A 23,011-nucleotide genomic window follows, 5' to 3' on the forward strand; every position below is an offset into this window, starting at 1 on the left:
AGTGACTTTATGTATTGATTTAATTACTTCATAATAAACCACGGTCATTAATAAAAATAAGTTTAACTTCGAATGCTGCAGACTAAGAATTATGTCATAATCTTAACATGATTCAGTGAGCTCATATTTCACAATTATTACGTAGCTCAACTGACCTATATATTTTTAGTACGACAACAGAAGGAAAAAACGGAGTTAACGATTAAAAAAAATGTTCTGTTTATGGACTCAATATAAATTAAATACAGAGGTCCTAAGATTTCCTATCTGGTTATAAGTACGTCGAAGACAAGACACTTTGGTGGACCACACGTCCATTATGTTTATAAAGTAAAGTAAAATCATCGAACTTAGATCGACAAGGAAGCAATAATATCTATTAATCAGGGACAGAAAAACTTTTACATAAGACAATGTAAAAATCATTATGGATATTTTCTTCATTTTTAAAACTTTTAATATTCATTTGAAAGATCATTTTGAAGAGAATTGTTGCTTTTAATTCTATGCTAAAGTGTTCCATCACTAATTTTTGAAGCTGATGGTGACGGTGAAAACGTTCTTGATCAAAACTTGGCACGCTGCTGAAAATCTTCACCTATCCTAGATAAACTACTAATATGGTTTTAAAGTGTGTTTTGTACCATTATTAATTCGAACTTAAGCTGTCATAAATTAAGAAATTTGTAATACGCGATCGACGCAATGCATCAAGAATTTTTATAAGGAAAGGTTAATAAGTTCCATTGCCAGAGCTCTGGAAATAAGAGTCGGAGAAGTTTTTCCAATAAGGATAAATTTGCGGATTTTTGTGTCGTTTTCACTGTAGAAATTAAAAAAATAAATTAAAACTGCTTACTTTATCTATTATACATAAAAATTTTGGCGTAGCGAACCCTCGCTATCACGTCAACAATAAATTAAATGTGTATAAAGCCATTTTAATAACTATAAATTGCCTATTTAATTAAGGCCACTTACTAACTAACGCATTATTATTATCATTGTATTTCCCTTTTGGAACACAATGTCTTTTATAAACTAGGTGGCGTGCGATCACTCCAACAAGAAAATAAACCTAATCTTGGTGACAAATAAAATAATTTTAAGAGTTACTAGCGTTAGCGCGTGTTTAAATTCATGCATCTCTTGTGATTATTACGTATAAAAACTGATTTAACGTTTATTAAATCTACAGTTTTTTGTTACCTTGCAAATTTCGGCTCCTATAACATCGGTACGTTGTCGGCAAATCGTAAAACCCAGGAAAATACAATTATTGTTGAAAATGGAACTTTTAAGACTAGGCAAATGCAATATTTGTGTGGAACTACAATTCTTCAAAATCTGCTAGCATATATATCGATAAAGAGGTAACCCTTTAATATGACTATCTAGATCGTAACTTAACGGTATAAAAAGCACTGTTTGCTGTTAATAGGTTTCTTTTGAAGACACTGTATCGACTGTTCCTAAATCATCATAATGCCATCCGATAGGCGCACAGTGTAAGGTCCTGCGATGCTTGCTACTTGCGTTAACTTTATTGGTCTATTAATATATTGGGTATACTTATAATCTAGGCCAAAGTGTCGGAAGCTATGAATTTCACTGTTTACGCGGCATCCGCTCACCAAACACAATTAGCAACGTATGGCGGATGTAACGGAACGTTCCCAACTTTTGTTTTCGAATGGTCATTAAAATAATGACAAAGAGCGTCGAAAACAATCGCTAATTTTAGCGGTCTCGCGCTCACAAAATATTTGTTATTAAATAAAGAATATATTAAATACGCGACATAAGTCATTTTTTCTAATTAATTAAAAACACATAACTAATATTTTTTTGATATATTGACTATTTTTTTGAACATACAGAAATATCAGGCTTCGGACTTCACAGTCTATAATATCTCCGAGCCTGACTAAGTTTTCAGCAATTGGTCTAGATCCAATGAATCTAAAATATAAATGATCTGATTCAAGATGCACGTTGATAAAATCTTGTAGTATTTTTTAATCAAATCAAATAATAATTTATTTAACGATTAAAAAATATTCTTACGTATATCAATAATGTGAAACAGGCACATGCGAAAACGCAGTGCAGATATGAATATGATATTGGTGACGAAAATGGCATCATTCTGCTACGTGAGGCTGTACACGGCGAGTCGTTATGACGCGCCTTGTTTGGAGAAAAGCAAAAGATCACGCGTGCCTTTAAGATATTTCCGTTCAAAAAAAAACAGTGATATGATGCGTATGATCGAAAATGTGAAATGATTCCGTAAGAATCATTCGGCCTAAATAAATAAAAATATTTTTAAAATAGTCTTTTTTTTCGGTCTAATGCATTTAAGTGATTGTTTTCATAAAACTGATTTTTTACATGTGAAATAAATAATAAAAGTAATAGAGAACGTAGACCAATTTAATTGAATCACTGTACGAAGGCCGAGAACAGATTACAAAAACCCTACTTTTTCACTCCGTTCCAACGACATTGAAATTTGGTTACTGAAAATGTTTAACATTGTAATCTGGTTAACGGGTTTTAGGTTCATTCGATAGATTAACTACATCCTTCAACATTTTAATAACGAAAAACTCAAGTACGTAACGTCCAGCTGTTTCTTTATAAAAAAATCTCGCCTCTTTGAGTATACAAGCCTGATATAGAAAAATGTACATAAATAACAAACTAACAATATTTATTATATACAAAACCATCACCAGTGTTAATGAAGCCACCGATACCAACAATAATAAAATAAGCGACATAAAAATCATGTGCATTTTTGATGGTCCATACGGTCGTTCAGAAAACATTCTTAAAATATAAGCAAGTAATTTAAAATAGGGGTTAAACATATACATAAACACTAAAACAAATATATATAATAGGTTCGCAGTTCGTTGATTTCGAGTTACTAGTGATAATCTTTAAACCATTTTACTGTTTATTGTCTTTTATTCTAAAAATCACTACACTGTATTCGCTGTTATGATAACCATTTTATTCTGAAAAATTCAATGGGGTGCCAAGTCATGGTAAACTATCTGTTGAACCAGATGACGAGGCTCCTTTGAAAAGTTCTTTTGTACAAATATGTAAAACACAATTTTTGTTAAAGGAGGCGTTATTCAACCGATCCGGTAAAAACAAAACATGCAACACAAGTTAATTAAATACCAAACATTCTCCTCGTATAATTCAATGAGATAATAAGAAATATCGAGCAGTAATATTTGCAATAACTTAAACGTTAGGCGTATTTTGGTTACGTAATAAAATTTATATCATTTTTGTAACGCGCCATTATGGAGCGTTTCCCAATGTGAAAGTTGCGTACAGCGCGGCGGAACTGAAGTAGAAAGTGAACTTCGAGGCGCTTTGCTTGTGTATTGGTTTTGTTCGTAGCTTGTTTTTATTACATAATTTTCGTTTGTTAGTATAATAATAATTGGTTTCACACATTGGTTTAATGTTAAATTAATCATTAATAATTATCAAGAAATTGTTAATATGAATAATAGGAAAATAATAACAGTGGTCGTTTTTGGCAGATTGCTGAGCTCGGCAAATGAAAAGGTGACCATGTGTTTTCGTAAAAACTGCAATTATCTAGGGAATAATTAGCATATTATAATGCAACGCGCACAGCGAACAACTGAATATTCTAGATAAGCAGCAAGGCTGAACTAATCACACATCTTCCGTGCTCGGTAAGACGACTTCGTTTGGACAGACGAGACCTCGATGCTACTCTTTTCCTGTTTCTTGTGAATTAAAAGACCTTGAAGTTTTTTTCTTCTTAAGTTTGTTGGTTTCAATCGTGGCTAAAACGTATCTATTGTATTCTTATTCCGAACAAAATTTTGTAGTTTATCTTGAACTATCAACATATGCCGGGAAATTATTTAGAAAATTAATGTAGAATAAAGTAATATGAAACTTTGATAAAAAAAATTAACCATTATATCTATTATAATAAATATGAACAAAATTCGGTTTAAAATAAAATCAAATAGATAAGAATAAAAAGTTCACATGCCGATATCTGTTTTGGAAGACATTGTCAGAAATCGTTTAAAAGGATTGATCAATAGACTCAACAAATAAATAATGTATAAGTACTTTTGCAATTTTCACTGACAGTATTAAACCAAGCCTAGGTCAATCCAAAAACGAAATCCATGACCTTCGTATATTTATGAAAACATTACTAGCGCCATCTTTACATTGAGTTTTGAATCTAGGTAACACCAAACAGCGCTAAAGTATACTTACTAGTTACTAGATGGCAGGACTAACAAAAATAACATTAATCTATCAAATATAAATTGAAGATTAATGAAGTGTAATAATACTAAATTTAAAATACACTGTAAATTATTTTTTGAGTTAATAGTACTAAGGAGATTTAATTCTATAAAGATATAAACATTGTGCAAGTCACCACGTTTTCCTGTGAGCCGATAGGTATGTATAATTTATATATGTAGAAGATTTCCACCTACGTACTGACCCATTACAATATTTAATAAAACAAGACTTATAAAGTCAGCTCAAAAAGAACTTTGAGAAATCCGTAAGGGGGGGTTGAGGGGTCGTTTCATTATAACTTAATGCGAAGCGTACAGGGGACAACTACTATGACAAACAAATAAATACCTTGAATCTAAATTTTTAACATGCGCCCCTTAAGATAAACACAAAGGAACCAAAACAATAAATTAAAATAGGTCATAACTATAATTTCTCATTATGGATTTTATGAATACATACTATTTATTGAATTGATATCTTTAGCTTTGAAGTGATTGTTATAAGTGCGGTATAGTATTGTATTGTATTGTGACCACGTGGTCGTCGAGTACGCGTAGCACACGGCACGTGGTTATGTGACTAACGCCTGTTATAAGTCAAGCATAACGCTCGCTGATATAATACCCTATTTACTCGTTCTAGGAAATATCATTAATATTACGCGAAATATACTTATCGCGTTGTTTCAACTTCCGACAGAGTCAAGTTGTTTAACAAATTCAACTGTACTCATATTTGCTGCTTTTCATGCTGCAGTGAGAGGAAATTGAATTGTTACTAATATAGTAGATCACCGGGATGAGGTCCCGGTAGAATAAACACTCAGGATATCTCATAAATAAGTATAAATAATTTTTTTTTTTACAATTAAATAAATAAGGGTGCATTGTGTAAAGATGATCGTATCTTTATACTGGGTGATCGGTTATAGAAACAAAAAACTTTAAAAGGCTGTACAAAGTGGTGATTCTAAAATAAGTGACATTGATTTATTCTGTCTATTAGAACGCGAAAGGCCAATAACTTCTAGCAGCACTGTATCCGGGAATACACAGTAAACGATAATTTAATTTAGGACGTAATCCAAATTTTGAAAATTCTTTTTCTTACTATGTTATAAGAATCAAAAATACAAGCGATAAATATGAAATATAAAATGCGATAAATATAAAATGCAAGCGGCGTCCTGTGTACTGCGGTATTGCGGTCAACTTTATATTAATACAGAAAAATGTACACTTATTATATATCTATTGATTTTAAAAGATCTCTACAACAATTATTATTCTCATAGTTAGAATATCAATTTCCTCTTTCATTCAGACGGAAATGTTTCGTTGGTGTTTGAATAAATAAATCAAAAATTACTAAATTCTTATAGTATATATTTTATACACAAATCAACATATCTTTTTTACTTACACAAAAAAAAATTTCGTACTCGTCTCTGATCTATAGAAAATGTATATCTGTAAGAACAGATATACATTTTCTATAGATCCATCCAATACACACACTTTGCAGGCATCTACTGGCGCAGTGAAAGTGATCTTGCCTGTTTACCTCTCAACGAAATGATAATTTTAGCAAAGCTTTCTAAAGAATACATGCAACTCTTCACATTGCGTAAAACTTTGTTACCTTCTCTACCAGATATCATCAGAAGTGCGACCAAATATTGTAGAAAATTTGTTGTCTACAATAAATTGTAAAATTAAAATTTGTTTGTCTATCTCGTCTAATTTTAGTTGGTACAACGATTTCTAAAACCTTAATATTGTGTGTTTATAAAACTAATAAGATAAAGTTGTGTGTTAGTATGTTTTATATAGTATTTACTGAATATTCTTCTAATTGAATGGAACTGTGAATATCATTTTTTCATATTTGAAAGTCATACAATATTGTCTATAGCATTTATGCTTCTACACAGAAATATACCGTCGCATCCACAAGACCGGAGCAGCGTAAATGCATTGAACTGTAGAAAGTTTGCAGCGAGACAACTTTCGCGACCGAATTCAAGAGAAAGTAGTCCGGGGCGCCGCGCGCATACATTATATCACTTTATCCGTCGTCTCGGATTATATCACCGCGATACTTGGCCAACAACAAAATCGGATTACAATCTTTTAAAGTTTTAGTTTCTTATCTGCTTATTGAGCTTAACGACAGACTGTTGGCAAGCGGAACCGGCGACGTAGGCATTTGCTTGCTCAGCCTATGAAAAAATACAGAAATGCCACCTTTCATTCCAAGTTTACTTTGTTTTGTAAGGAAGCAGCGGAAACCGTATTCGTGCGGGTCGAATTAGCGCGTATATATAACCAGAAACAATGGAAGGTCGCTGCCTGCTGATACATACAAATAAAGACGATTCGTTCACTCATCGGTTTCCTTATCGCTTGTTAATAATAATAATTAAACTTATCTATAACTATATTGATTCATTTAACAGCTATTAATTAATCGTTTAACTAAATCCGAGTGATAATGTAAAGGTATCAATTACAAGATGAGTACAAAACAATCCAGAAATATGATTTAAAAATCAAACACATAAAACAGATTAACCGACTTTTTATCGAAAAAAAAATAATAATTTGTTATTTTTATTTGTTTATATTTTGTATGTAACCTTGTTAAGGTCGTCGAAAGACGTTGGACGCAAACTGCTTTCAACTGGTCTTACTTGAAATCCATCCGGCATATGACCAGCTGTGAATTTCTCACGGCTGCTGATGATGAGGATGACTAGGCTTATATATATTAAGCTAAATAATATTCACACTAATATAACTTAACTATATAAAGTTGTACGATTTAAAGGTTTAAACTTATCGCTTACTTTCACTGTAAAATTTTGAAACATTAAACGAAAAGTTTCGAAAGTCTACTAATGTTTCAAAGTTGTCAAAAACTGTTACGTATTTATTTTAGAGTGAAAAAGGTATACATAAAAATTAAAACAATTACAAAACAATACGGTACTATCGGAGTTATATTAGTAGTATTTATAAACTATATAGCGAATTTTTTTATGTTAATGTGAAGTTTCGAGTGCTTTTGACAAAAAAATTGTCACGGGTATGACTAATGTAGTATTTCTGATGAAGTTTATGCTGTTAGCCCTTAGGCTTCTACAGCTTGATCTGACACGAGTACACGGAGCTGAGGGTTCCGTGATATGACTTATGTGTTATTATGAATTTTATCGGGTGAGATGTCACTGAACATAATCCCTAATAAATAGTTTTATTTCAATGAGTAATATTCGCGGAAATTTAGGAATTTATTATGTGTTATTTTAAAAAAAGCTTATATTAATAACAGGATAGACACGTCGATGTGTTAACAGACATTTGTTATATACAGAATAAACTATTTTGTTAAATATAATGATCTAAATAGAAATTATATCGAAATATGTTAGGTAAAAATTCTGATGTCTATGATGCTATAATTATTTTCATCAACAAGGAGGTACGGAAGTGGCGTTTGATTGTTTAAAGCATTTGGATGTACTAAATTTAACAACAAAGTCTACGTTAGAAGCAACCTTAAAGGCGCAAGACGGTTACCGTCATCGCTGATCTCATTCTGAGTGCGCGAAATGGAAAACCAAACGTTGATGAATGTTCACATTTATTCCGATGTTCTATAGACATACATCTCGGTCTCTTGATGATCATACAATCAATTGTATAAAACTATTACATTTTTAACATTGCGTAGATAATTCATTCGTAATATAAAAATAAACGTATGTTAGACCTGTACCTGCTGGAGCTTTTCTGAAAATATTTTTTACAGACAAGAAGAAAAGTTTCGAAAAGTTAGCCTTAATACAGCTGAGGTTATCATAAAATGGCTGCCAATGAGAGCAATGAGAAAATATATTTATATTTTACATTGTCGGTAACTCAATTAATATAAGTGAGCTCCTAGTCTGTAGAACCGCAAGGAATACCGAATCGGGAGGCTGCGCTAAGTCCGATTGTGTCAATTTAGTTGCAAAAAAAATTGATCAGTTTTATAATTGGAACCGCTACATACTGTAAGTGCATTTTGAGTTTAAAATTAAAGAATTTAACTAAAAACTAAATATTTGAAACAGGTGTCCGTTCAAGGTCGCTCCAAAGTAGTACCCCAAAAACAAAATCTGTTAAAACTATATTACTTTTACAGCACTATTATAGCAACATCGTACATGTATTAATATTTATTTATGATATTATCTATCTAAATAGTATAATTTATAGTGACCACTTGTATGCGTCATAAAAAGAATGTCCGAGGCGCCAGTTTTGATAGAACCAGATTGAATTCCGCTATAAGGCATCCTTCAACTTAAAGGGCCTTAGTCTCAGATGAGCCTTTAACAAAATTAGACAGGTTTTTTGTTGTCACCTTTAGAATATTCTTAATTCATAAGCTATAGCCACTCATTTCCAAGTTATAGAGCTTTTGAAGGATTTTCTAAGTGATAATCGTAGCGCATAAATTTATCCTTCGTACTTTAACATGATTTTATAGAAAGTTTTTGTTTTATGAATTTCCTGAATTTAATACAAGATAATTTAGAGACATTACATGGGATTGTATAGTAATACTATAACAAGCTATAACAAGCTTTTAACTATTTTTGCTGCTAACATTATGTATTTTAATATTTTTTCTAAATTTATTGATAATCTTCTAGATTATCATATATACATCGATGAAGTATCGTGATAACATATTCTTCGCTATTTTTTTACCAGAAAAGTTAAAAGGTTCCTGGTATAATTACTTCTTCAATTTTCTCATAAGATAGTACAGATATCAGACAATCTATTTAAGCTACTCTTCAACAACAGAACACGTGAGTGAGATCTTAATGGATTAAGTTTAAAGTGTGTACTTAAGAAAGGCACGTGTATTTTCAACAACTGTAAAGCAATATTTTTTATTATTACATGGATTCTAATTCGTGTAAAAAAGATTTAAAAATAAGATTAAACGGATTAGATCCTCCTGCAACGTCGGGTGTGGCTTTCTGCACACACACGATACCGCCTCGTATGTTTCAATCCAATAAAAATTTGATAATACGGCCGTATCGAGATACCGGAAGGAGTCCTTAAGTCACATCAAAAGTTCAAGTTCAAGTGCCATAATCAGTATGTCCGACAAAGCGGATCAAACCGTAAATTTCAACGCAAACCGCATTAGTGACAAACCGATGTAAAAAAAAACCAGGTTGATGTTTTTCACAAGATTTTTCTTACAAGAAATAGAGTTACGTATATAAAATATAACATTTGTGGCTCGTTTTTAAATTCCTCTTTACAGTCCCAATTTTAGTATGTTTCTCTAGCTAAGAATACGATCCCTTTATTTAGAGATTATTTAGGTAACACTGCGCAATGTCGAGGGCCAATTAGTAGGCTCTATAGCTATTTAAATTACGGATATTATATAATAAAGATAATGCAAAGTATTGACTATAATTAGTAAGACTAATTGCCTGATAAATACCTGTCAATGGCGCCTGTTACAAGATCACGGAAAGTAAATCACTAAAAGACATCCCAAAACTAAAAAAACGTAGTCTAAACAATGAAACATATCTTCTTCTAGCCGATGGACGCCCACTGCAAGGCATGGGCCTCCTCGAAAGATGGCCACGATGACCGCTCTTGCGTTGCCAACATCCAGCGATTTCCCGCGACCTTAACTATATCGTCGCTCCACCTAGTGGGCGGTCTACCTACGTATACATATATGAGACACATATACTTTAAAAAAATTGGAGATATTACTTTAAAAGAAAAAAAAATCCAATAGATAACCAATATAATGTAATTCTTTGAAAAAGTACCTTAATATAGTTCCATGTAGAAATTTAGTAATGGTATTCAAAGCCCAACAGAACAATATTGGCGGTTTTGAATACACGAACATATTTTGTACGATGTAATGTGTAAGTAACATTGTCGCAGTTATTGTACTGGTTCATTTAATTTCGAATGAGGATTTATAGACGAATGAAATTAACCGAAGACCAGGGGATTGGCAAGATGAAGCAGTAATGGACAGGCCACATAACGCGCAGAACAAGTACCCGCCAGGGCTTTAAGTTTTGGAGTTGGAAACCACGAACCGGAAAATTAATAAAGCCGTTCCATACTTTTATGCTTAGCGACACATTCGATGATTCTGTTTATTTACATAGACAGGTTTAACATAAAAAGATTAATATCATAACTGAAACGTAGGGATAAAAACTTATGTCACATGTACGTGTTTTTTTGTTTTGTCACTATCAGTGATCGTTCTCGACGCAACCGATTTCAATGAAACAATCGCGATAAATGATTACATCTAATCTCTCATTATTGACAAATCGTCGTTAGCTCATACAGAATTTGATTAACATGCAAAGAACGCAATGGTTAAATTTTAATTTTAGTTAAAATACATTTAACGTAATTAAATATATCCGTTCGTACTTTAACGTATTACCCAATTATAGATGTAATTTGAAATAATAAATTTGGAGAAAAAAAATGACAAATTTTTGAACATGTCCGGGAACTATGTGTTGAAATAGCAGTGGGCCGGCCACATAGCCGCTGGGGCCTAAAGGTTTTAGAGTGGAGATCACGAACAGGCGCGCATTGTAGAACGTCCACCTACAAGGTGGCTAGCCCTTCTTAAGGTTATTAGAAGACACTGGATGCAGGACGCTTCTAATACGTCTTATTGGAAATCTACATAAGACCGCGTCGTACGGCTAGTATGAAAATACGTTGTACTAAATATATTAAACCAACTTACGTATTATTACGCAACAGTGTAAATTAAATAAAGATACGTTACCAGTTCATAACAATAATAATGTTAACAGATAATCATGTTTATTAACCCGCAAGTACTGGCTATAATAGTACTGATATAAAAGGTTTAAAAAAATTGCTGACATATTAAAAATTCGATTACACATCATTCTGTTGATTACAAATAAATTGACAAATGACGTTCATGGTACTTATGTTTTTATCTGTTTAATATTAAGCAAACAAAAACGTTGATTAAATTTACATGGAATTTAGGTAAAATGTTATATTCGAGAGGTGAGGCATAACAAGAATGTCGGACAAGGGTCTAAGATCATGGCCTAGAGACTGTAGTTGTAGGTTTAATTATCTCTTATATACAATATTGGTAATTATTTTTATAAACCCGGTAATAATTTTATTAATGCTAAAAATTATAATTAAAATGCACATCGTGAGGACTGAGGCAAAACAAATTTTAATTTAATTTACAAGTTCTTATAAGTTATATTATATGTTATTTGAAATCTTTGTGATAACGCCTACATTACAAATATATTTTAGAGATTTCTGATCCAAATACAGTTCCTATTAGCCTTAACGTAATAGCCGTTCCTAAAACATACAGTTTATAATAACATAATCTTATTTACATCGAAATGATTGGTAATCTCTTAAGTGAAATGTCTTCAAAATCACATACTGAACATTATTATATGACGTTAATAAAATTATATTGCGTAAACGGAATCACTAAAAATAAGACACATTAAAACCACAAGGTGAAGTTTAAAGATAAGATAGTTAAACTTAATACATCGTCATTATAATTTACGAGCGTCACGCAAACGTTTTCCTCGACGTACTATGGAGACAATCAATGGCATTGAAGGTGTCACGAAGGGCTATCTACTCATAAAATAAAGGAAACATTACAATTGACTCAATGAAATTCACTACGTGATATCCCTGGTTATTACACGCCTCTCTCCCTAGCGGGCGCGGCGTTCAAAGGCCAAGTATGTTGCGTATGTCTATGGACACTCGCGCTCAAACAAACCTGTTTCATATGCAGGTAATCAGGGAATAGGCCTTGCCTGAACATTGGAATAGAGGCATCATAACACACTGACACAAGACGTCAGGTATCGGACCACAGCACCTCCTATACACATAAGTTCCGACAAGAATTTTAATATTTTTACCTAGCGAATTTGGATCCTCGACATCTCAACTTGTCTAAACTATCAAAGTCGTAAGGTTTATCACACCGAATATGAATGTAACGACATCGCAATAGAATATTTGACATTTGCATAATTGTGAAGCGGCAGTCTGTGAAATACAAATTAGATCTTAGGAATCCGCCCTTTGTCTATTGTATTTGAAATAACTCTAATATGAAATATATTTATAACCATCTAAAAGTCTAGTAATAATTTAGCAATGCTGTTAGTGTGATTTTTTTTCTTTCAACAACAAATTAACTATATCGATTTGCGATCCTTAATAAAAAAGATAGATTATTATATAACAGTGATGTCATATAAATAATTTTCTTACTCGACCGATTCTAATTAGAAATGGGGTAAAAACTATATTTTTATATCAATATAAATACTGTTTATGAAGGAAATTATTTATTAAAAAATATTAATAAAAGGGATTGATTGAAAGAAACCTGAAACCCTTTCGTTATTTTCGATCTATGAAGAACATCACATTTTTTTTGTAAAGAGTGTTAACATTATTAATAATTATATAAACACTGATGAACGTATTAATAATTATGACTAGTGGTAGGTCAATGAAACGATTTATACAACGGTCTGATATTTAATATTTAAGTAACAGACGCACGACATTTTGCGTGTCCAATGAATAGCCTATAAAGAGCTGGCGCATAATTTTATTGTCCATTGTCAAATGTAGTTTAGAAATACATAATATTAAGGTAGAAAAATCGAATTTCAAACTAAACTCAGCAATCTGTATGTATAAGCTAAAAATAAAAAATTTAAAACGCATTAATACGTTAAAGACCATATTTAACTGTAACTGTTTGTGTATATTTAATACTCAAAAAATAAATTCGATCTTTACAGACGATAAAGGGAAACATTTAGGGAAACCGTCTGTTCTTAAGATCAAAAATCAATTAAGTTATCTTCTGATACGTACTAAGCCCGTTTTTAGTTTACGACCCGTATATCACCCGCGAGAAAATTTATCAACTTAAAAAATGAAACAACAAAATGAGATTTCAAATTTATTTTCTAAGTACGCTAAGAATACAACACGCCATTGCCAAAGGCAAAAACTCGCCGCAACTACCTCTTTTCACTATTAATCAATAAATGTATTTTTTTAGCATTTATTGTCTAGAGTTCCTTAACTAAAATATCTTAAATATTTTTTTTACATAAATAAATTAATTTGAAAATATTATTTAATGGTATAATACTTTATTGAGTTTATTTTTTATTAATTTTAATGTTAGAGTAACGTTTTATATTACAAGTACCTGACAGAGAGTATAGTCACAGATATTTAAGGAACAAATGTATAAAATGTAAAGAATAAGTGCGGAAAATATTTGGATTATATATTAAGTATACAGACGTGCATTATTTTACAATATCCTTCTACTTTTTCTACAACTTTGCGTGTGTTTTCATCATAGAATTAGATATTAAAGATATCACGAAGAAATGACGTTATTGCATCAAGCTTTGCCGTCGTCGCACCTACTCGGTGATCGACGTTTGTGTACATGCAAAAGCTCGGATACCTCTTGCAACTCTCGTATCCCTTAGATAATACGCACATCCCTAGGCACATCTAAGCAAAATCTATGTGTTATGCAGTAAGGCCAACGGTTTTTTTTATATTCCAGGGCTGACAGGCAAAGAATACCTGTGCACATTTAGTGACCTCTGATATCAGAAATAAATTTACATTGTAAAACTCGTCTAAACTTGATTAAATACGGAACTAAAGCACTGGCTGGTAAGGTTTAAATTCTAACCGCGCAACAGGGTCACGGTGCAAATTGAACAAATAACATATTTTTTAACAATGCTCTCTTTTCATCAAACTGCATGAGATTTATAAATGAATGTGTGTATTATAAATTAATGCCAATGTGATAAACAAAATATGAGAATGATCTATGTATATAAATCTTTAACTTTTTTCTTCCAAATTTTAACGCAGTCGTTTAATTAAACTAGTCTCTATAGTGGTCTAATTAGACTACACATACTTTATCTGCATTAATGTTAATATGTCTTTGAATATAGCACATAATGTTCGTATATTACTAAGTGCATACAACTTCTTTCTTAGAAAAATAGTTACTTAAAACCTTTTTGATATCCTTATTTATTTATTTTATTTATTTAACAGTTTATTGTACACAATAAAAACACTAAAGTAACTGACACAAATATAACTGACACAACATTATTATTTGATATAGAATAAATATTATTATCAAAGATGTATCCAGATCGTTTCGCTTCAAGAAGCAAAGAGGGCATGTGCCGAGGTCGCTGTTAATTGTTATCGATACAATTACGTAAAGAAATCAATTGATACCATTTTATTAAATTAATTTCCTACTTAAGGATTTGGTTTGTATTTAATACAAACGCAATTACAATTTTATTATGCTAGTTTAAAATAAAAACAAATGTTAAGCAGTCTAATAATATAAAACGCAATATTTGCTGGTAATAAGTTTCTTTGGCAAAACGTCATACGGACGGACCACATGTTATCATCATATCAGCCGACAAACACCCACTGCAAGGCATAGCCCTCCCCCAAAAAATGTCACAATGACAAGTCTTGCGCTGTCCGTATCCAGCGACTTCCGCGACCTTGAGTATGTCGACGGTTGACTATGATGTCTGTCACTTGAGAATCTTTCAGCCCCCAACTATCTTTTTTAATGCAGTTTTAATATATCTAAAAAGTATTAATTAATAACATTATTTTTAAAATGTTAACAGATTAAAGCTTATAGTTAAAAAAATTACAAAAAAAATCTAACGTTATACCCTCAAAAGTGGTCATTTTCATATTATATATAGTTTAACGCGAGACAGCCGATAGAACAGGACCACCTAACCGAATTTAGTGTTAAAAAGTAATACATAATCACTCATTTCACAAGCATCGAATTTTATTTTGGCAGTGACGAACAAGCATATTTTTTCATTTTAATTATTTCTTCTGTTTCTAGTAATACATTGTATCGTCGTTTACTATGCAAATCATATAAAAGAGCAGATACTCTCAAGTTCTCGGTATCATCGCAGTACCTTTTTTGTTCTCCGATGTCGGACACGGATCGCGTTTAATAGGCTCGATGACGCGTAAACGACCATGATGCGACTTAGGACGATACGATCGTCCTCGCGTCTGTCCGACCATAACGCTTCTGGCTTGCGATACTCAAAGAAAAATCTATGTATCATTACATTTTGTGGACACGGCTTTAAACATATTAAACCTACAAATGTTTAAATGCAAAACGTAAGGAATATTTTATAACAAATTCACAAAATAGAGAAATACAAATTTGTTTTACTATTTTTCCTTCCTCTATATAAAGCTGATCTGTATTTCCTGGTTTATAATGCGTTTATACTTTAAGCTATGTATCCTTAAGTGTACTATAAGTAGATAAACAAATATCTTATGTCGTAATATTGTAATTTGTGAAAACAATGGGTATTATGTATTTTCTGTTGTTAATTCTCGGTAAAATAAATAAATGTTTGAGTGTCAGCTGTGCTGTGGTGAGCTCACAATGTATAGAAGACCCTTATAATATCTGATGGTAGTTTCAAAAATTTACTACTAGCATTGTACCTTCCTAATCAATTTTAGATTTCATCAACATCGTTTCAGCCTATAGACGCCCACAGCAAGACATATCCAAAAGATCCGACGACCTCTGGCATTCATGACTATGTCGTCAGTCCATCTAGAGGAGAGCATACTTACGCCGCGCCTATCAGCTCGCAATGACCACTCGAGAACCGTTTGGTCCCAATGGCAGTTGGTTGAACTTTTCGATTTACTCATATGAAATTCAAAACTATATATGTATATGTAGTTTTTTGTACATACATTTAAATAGAATCACCAAATTACTTGCTTACAATACGAATTCATAATAAGTTTAGAACTAAAGCTAATCATAAATCGGTTTTAGTAATATTTTTTTGACTAGGCGTGAATTAACTAAACTTTTAATATTTTGTAAATCTATGGGTGAGACCTGTCCTTTAGTAGACATTTTGCAGCTGAAATGATTACGATGATTTTTAAAATTCTACATAGCAATTTAAAAACAAGGAAACGTAAAGTTTTGCCTCCAAAATAAAATTAATTACAATACCGCGAACATTTAAAGAAAAAAGAACAATCATCATACTTAACACGAGTTATTTGGTCCCGTTAGTTTAGTCCGTTTTTTTAATGTCAGACGTTAACGCATATTTGAATTTAGTATTTTTCTAAATATATTTCTTTAGATACTTTAGAATCATATTAAATTAACGGATTGTGATTTTGACATTAAAAACTAACGCAGTCATAGATACTACAGAACTATAAACAATTTAAAATATGTAACATAAAAATATAAGCTTTTTGGTTGTCGACGGACGCACGTTATCGAATAAGAGGCGTGGCTCGTACGCATTAATGAGTTTAGTATCTATGTCCCGTCCGTTTGCATTGACGAGGCAGTCGGAACAGGGTCGTAGACGTTTGGTTGAGGTGAGCGACCCTGTGGCATGAGCGATCATTCCGGCTAGCGGTTTATCGTCGCCTACGTCACACAGCTGCTGCAACTGGACCGCAAAAACAATTTCGCGCGCTCAATGTGAAAATCGCGGAGAGATTCTAGAACCGATATTGTAACGCAAATAATTAAAAATGCTTTTATTAGACTTTTCAACCATAACAATACGGATATAATGAGTTAAGGTCTACCACGCTAAAATAGGACATGCCATATTTTAATCACACTAATTTATTATTATGACTCTTTATCAGGCTATGTTATCTGGTGTAAGGTAATATTTGTGATATCTTGATTTCCAACCATTTCCATTCCTTTCTATCTTCTGCCACTCTATGCCACATCTGTCTCGCCGCATTTATGTGGCGGTGTCTTTAGTTCCGTTTAAGCGTGATAGTCAAATTCCTCGCGGTGACTTCACTTCCCCGAAACTTCCGGTAATGGGGAAGGATATCAAGATAATTATTTGCTACTTTACTTAAGTTGAACGAGATCTTGCGCTTGTTTTTATTGCATCGAAAACATTTAACCGACTTTCTGTCATTAACGTATAATGACTTATACATAAACTCCAAATATCGATTCACAGTTGTATTTTCAATTGCAGACAATATAAGCATATATTCCGTTAGCTTCTAACGGTACAAAAATTGTTCTGAACTTCTAAATTATTCCGATTAGTCATATTTTTTCTTAAAGCACCTAAAATATTATTTTACGACATTTAGACTCGATTGATTTATCGAATATTAGTTTTATTTTGTAATGCGCAATAATCTAAAGATGAAATAAAATAAATGTTACGGTCATATTTGTTGCCTGTAGCAATGACTATTTTTATAAGACGTGTTGTACGTATCATTTATTGGTGAAAACGTTTTTTTTTTCGAAAATAAATGTATGTAAATATCTCTGGTTAATTCGTAATTGTACAATAGTCTGGAATTTATTTCATAATAGAGTTCGACCGGCGGACCGCCAAATTACACATAACAGTGGCTTAGCGGGATGCTACACATAAAAACATCTAAACAGAAGTCAGTACTATCGACTGCACGAAAGCTTATTTGTTAATCACATTTAAACAAATTTTAGTATTTACATCTACGATATTTACAGATCTACTGAAAACACTGATACATTGAGTTTTCCAAAAGCTTACCGAAACGATTAACCAAGGCGATCAGAATGCTCACATTACTTGTCTAAAAGATCATTTTGATTTAATTCATTATTTTAAAAATTTAAGTAAAGATTTTGTAATTAATGTTTAGTCCTCGAATGTAGTTCTAGCCATTTTAACACCTTTTTTTTACCTCAAAACTTCATTGCAGATAGTGTATGTCTTATATCAAAAACTACAACGACCATTCTTTATATGCCTATTACAGGGGTAATGGTAATAATTTAACATTGTATAAATTTAACATTATGTAATAGATAACCTCTTTTATAATACTGACGAATTTATTCAACGAATGTATCAGGTTTTCAATAGTTAAAAAGAACGTCCATATTATGAACGGATTAAAATCTCTGTTAAAATCTATTGCCTATATTGACTCAAGCCTTAATGTACTTGATGAATAATATTTTATTAGTTGTATAGTAATTACTTTTTTAACTGCAACATATGTTAAAATAACATAAGTAATTAAAGCTTATAGTCGTTATTTTTATGCGTTAACATTTTCAAATGTTTTCAACAAAACAACAAAGTGCAGGAACTATACGATGCAATTATAATTTGAATAGATTCTTATAACAGTATTGGAATGTAATGTATTCTTTTGTATAACTAGTTTGTTTTATCGACTAACCCATCCGACCAGAACGCTGACTATCCTACCGCGATTCAACTACAAACACGGTAAGTTTTCGTAACTGATTATGAGAAATGACAGCAACTGTATCATATTGCGTGCGACTGTGATAACAGTAGCGGCCTTGAGTCTTAGCGCAGCGCACAAAAATACGAGGAATCCACAAATATTTTTGTCCATAACATACAAAAATATTTTGTGTTCATTTAATATTACAGCTAAGATAATTTATCGAACATTTTTAAGTGCTAAAATAAGAATACATTAGAAATAATATAAAACAAATTTGCTCCAATCTTTTAATTTGAAATGATTAACGCATAAAAATCTGAGTTTTCGTAAAATTTATTCTAAGAGTTAGAAAATAGTTTAAAGAGTTATTTACCGGCCACCTTAATAAATAAAGTTAAAACTTACCATCACAGGTAGCTGCCAGAAATTTTCCATTCGCAGAAAAATCCATATGAAGAACTGTTCCGGGATGTCCTTTGAGACTCTTGAGTAGCCAGGGGTGATTGAATTCAGTCTTTCCTTTCCATGTTGGGCGTTTCTTATTTTTTCCACTGGTTCGGCTTTCGGTCACCGCCGCTTCAGAGATAGCTTCGTTCACTTGAGCTCCTTGAAAATAATAACAATTCGTATATTGTCACCATAGTTCCAACACTATATTTATTTTTAATTAAACGATTATTTGTTTATTTTTATTCTCCCTCCTAACCGCTTAAAAAAAAACATGCGCCCGTTACGTTGTAATTATTTTTTAATTTTGCACTCACTGATAAAGATTGACCACCAATGCTGTCAATATATCTATCACGAAATGCTAATATCACGGAAAATCATGCACCTTAAATCATGTTTAATATACAGAATGTTTGGTTACAGGTGTAAAAGCTTTAAAGTGGTGCAGCACATTTGTTCTCGACCTAAATATTGTGCAAAATCAATGGTTTCATATAATAAATAAGGTAATGATGAATATAGTAAAAGTGTTTTAAAAATACGGATTACCGCATATTAAAAGTAATTGTTATTAACTGTCTGTCCATGGATAGATGTCAATGCATTAAAAATTTTCGCTAACAAATAAGCTATACATACGGGGTATATATAGCTTATTTAAGGTATAACTATACCTTCTGAATAAATTAACTAAAGTTTTACTAATAAACGTAAAAAAAAAAACAATTTACTTTATTATTGTATTGAACCTATTGTAAATAATAACATCAATAACAGTGAACATAGTAAATTAAGCAGTCAAAAATTATAATATATTAGATATAGTTAAATCAGCAATTCATTGTTACGAAACAATGGAGCATTTGTTTTATTTTATTACATGCGTAAAACTTGTACAGTATTAAAGAGTGGTAGATTGCAATGTGTGTGCTCCATATAATGTGTGAAACAAACGGCGTAATCAAATGACCTAATCTATAAATAGCATGATGGCGAATCTTTACAATTGCGGTCCGTCCTTTATATAACTATCAATACATTTAAAAGATTCCGCGTAAGTACTGACTCAACACGATATCTCTTAAACAGCGAGGCTTTGATGCTTAGAATTTTGCAGGTATATTCCTTACGTCGGTCAGATATTTTACAAAATTCCACTTGCAAGAGCATTGGTGGTGAAGATGAGGCATTTATAATAAGTAATAAGGAATTTAAATACAAAAAAAAATGTTTCTCGCTCCATTTTACTCCACAAGAACAGGACGGGGGACAGTGTATATATAAAAACATCACATAGAAGCAGACGAATAGGCCTCCTAATCGCCGCGCTTGGCAGGCGGGTTGACCATCGCAGTGTAGTATTATGGTACGCAGAGGATGATGCTGCCCATCCTCTGGAAAGTTAATTGTAAGCAGTGGCAATCCTATATTTACGCATAAAGTGTGAATTGTATATAACATTCCGTCCGGGGACCCGCGACCTAAGATCGCAAGTCACAGTCATCTCTGCAGGACTACCGCTGCTCGTCAACTAATAAAGACCGTAGATAATTTTTATAGATTATTAAACACTTAACATCTATATTAATCTGGAAAAAAAAACTTCGCAAACTTTATTCGACCCAACTTTTAGTGATCGCTTTATCAAATTCAGTTTATTAAGTCTGAAAATCTCAACTAAAAGGTTCAATAAATCAACGTCAAGCCAAAATCTGGTCATATGTAGTGTCGACTTCCAAATTAAAAAAAAAAAAAAACTTTACTAGATAGGGGAAATAATCGTCAAAAATTGTCATACACAAAAAAGAATTATACGCAAAATAAGAAGTTTCTGTTATTACAATGACTTTAAATGTTTATTATTCACGTTCAGTTTTTTGAGTAAGCTTTATGTAAACAGACCAAAATTCATATTGTAATGGCTAGTTTGAAAAAAAATGGCGCATCCTATTAAATAAATCTTACTACAGCATTTAACAGTTTTATCTGATCGAAATATTATAATGTATGCATCAAACATTGTTAAATTTCATTCAAAAAGAGCAACTGTTGAATTTCTAGCCGGCTTTTCGCAATATCAGCATTCCGTGCCGGTGGAAGCTTACAACTTATAATTTTAGAATAATCGACGACTTAGAAGTGTGTGTTAATGCCTACTTGAATAAAAATATTTTGAATTTTTATTTCGAATCAACGTCGGATTTTGGGACACCTTTATATTTTTCATTTGTTCGCAGGTTACGCCTTGTAAACTGACTAAATGTAAGATGGATAACTGTCAGGTATAGCGTAGAGCAATAACAATTAAAATGGGAACCGACATTTTTACAACGTGAATATTATATTTGATTAAGATAAAAATGTTTAAGGCTACTGATAAAAACATACGAGACCAACAGTTATAACTAAAAACATTTCCTTTTAACATATAATCAGTAACGTCTTTATTGTATTTGAGTTTCTGTTGTGCAGTAAACCACCAAATATTTCTTAATTTTTACAATACGCGGTATTGCCATATCGTAACCCTGTAAAAACATGTCCCATGTACAGAACGTGTTGCAATATCTTTGCGAGACACATGGCCCTCCGAGTGAATTAGCGCGCATTGAATGACGTCACGGAAGACGCTCTTTTCTGTCATAGACATTGTTGAAAAGTGATAAAAATAAATTCATAACTATTTCCAATAATGTTTACATTACGTAAAATATAGATATATGCAAAATACGATCAATGAAAATGATATGAAATTGTTATATTTTTTTTCCTTATATTCACTTATGTTTACGTGAAGCCTTAGGCGAATCTAATAAGAAAAAAATATGGCAAAACTGCGGTAAATTGCAAACATTCCATTTACTTCTTACTATTTTCTTAGTATAATATTAAAACGCTTTATTTATACATAACATTTTCTGGTATAATCATGTGAATAAATATATTTTTCTACCAAGTTTTTACTATTTATTATTGTGTATATTTTTAAAAATTGGAGACATGAAAATGTGTCAAAATTTGGTTTTTATTTTATTTTAAAATTAGTTAAATGTAGCACACATTAAATATAAAAGATTTAATTAAAAATATTAACACTAAAAATTAATGTAAATCAGTGATGGCCATAAGAATATAATTATATGATAAAAACTAAATTAACTTAATCTGAAAAATCTAACTAAGCAATAAAAATGCTTAGTTTGATTAAAATAATAATGTACTACATAAAAATAAAAAATACCACATGCAATGCATTGGACAAATAGTATCAGTCACCTACATTTTAACCTCTGGGTTATTTATTTGTACAGCTGTATACATGTTTATATTACATACAAAACATAAATATATATACCATAAAATAAAAATATATTTATTATAAAATGATATCATGTTTCAAATTTGTAAAGTAAAAGATATAAGTCTAAAACAAATTAAAAATAAATTATACCATAGAATATACATAATATTATAGTTTTTAAATGAAAAACAATGTATGAGACTTATTGTTTTTCTGCTTGTTCAGTTTTTGTCATAAATAATATGTTAAAAATATGCTTATGCTTCAAGGGAAAATAGTTACTTGTATCACATTTTTATAATTTTATTTTTCTTTTACCAATATTAAAAATACACCAAAGCAAAAAATTATCGTCACACGAGGTTTGAAGATTGTGAAATGCGAGCGCGGTAATATTATCCACTAAGAATCAGATAGATTTATTCATTTGTATGAAGTTGAAATTAAA

At 31.6% G+C, this 23,011-nt stretch overlaps 1 protein-coding gene across 1 annotated transcript in view; it reads right to left on the reverse strand.

Annotated features, from left to right (window-relative positions):
* Nucleotides 1-23,011, reverse strand: part of LOC137933358 (transducin beta-like protein 2) — a 67,064-nt gene that overhangs the window by 43,725 nt on the left and 328 nt on the right. Inside the window, exon 2 of the mRNA XM_068777287.1 lies at nucleotides 19,218-19,418. Within this exon, the coding sequence (XP_068633388.1) occupies nucleotides 19,218-19,418 (201 nt within the window). The remainder of the gene's footprint in view (nucleotides 1-19,217; nucleotides 19,419-23,011) is intronic.

Source organism: Battus philenor, unplaced genomic scaffold, assembly GCF_028537555.1.
Source record: "Battus philenor isolate CCGP_79_NKW_IND1 unplaced genomic scaffold, ilBatPhil1.0.hap1 SCAF_13, whole genome shotgun sequence".
NCBI classification, from domain to species: Eukaryota; Metazoa; Arthropoda; class Insecta; order Lepidoptera; family Papilionidae; genus Battus; species Battus philenor.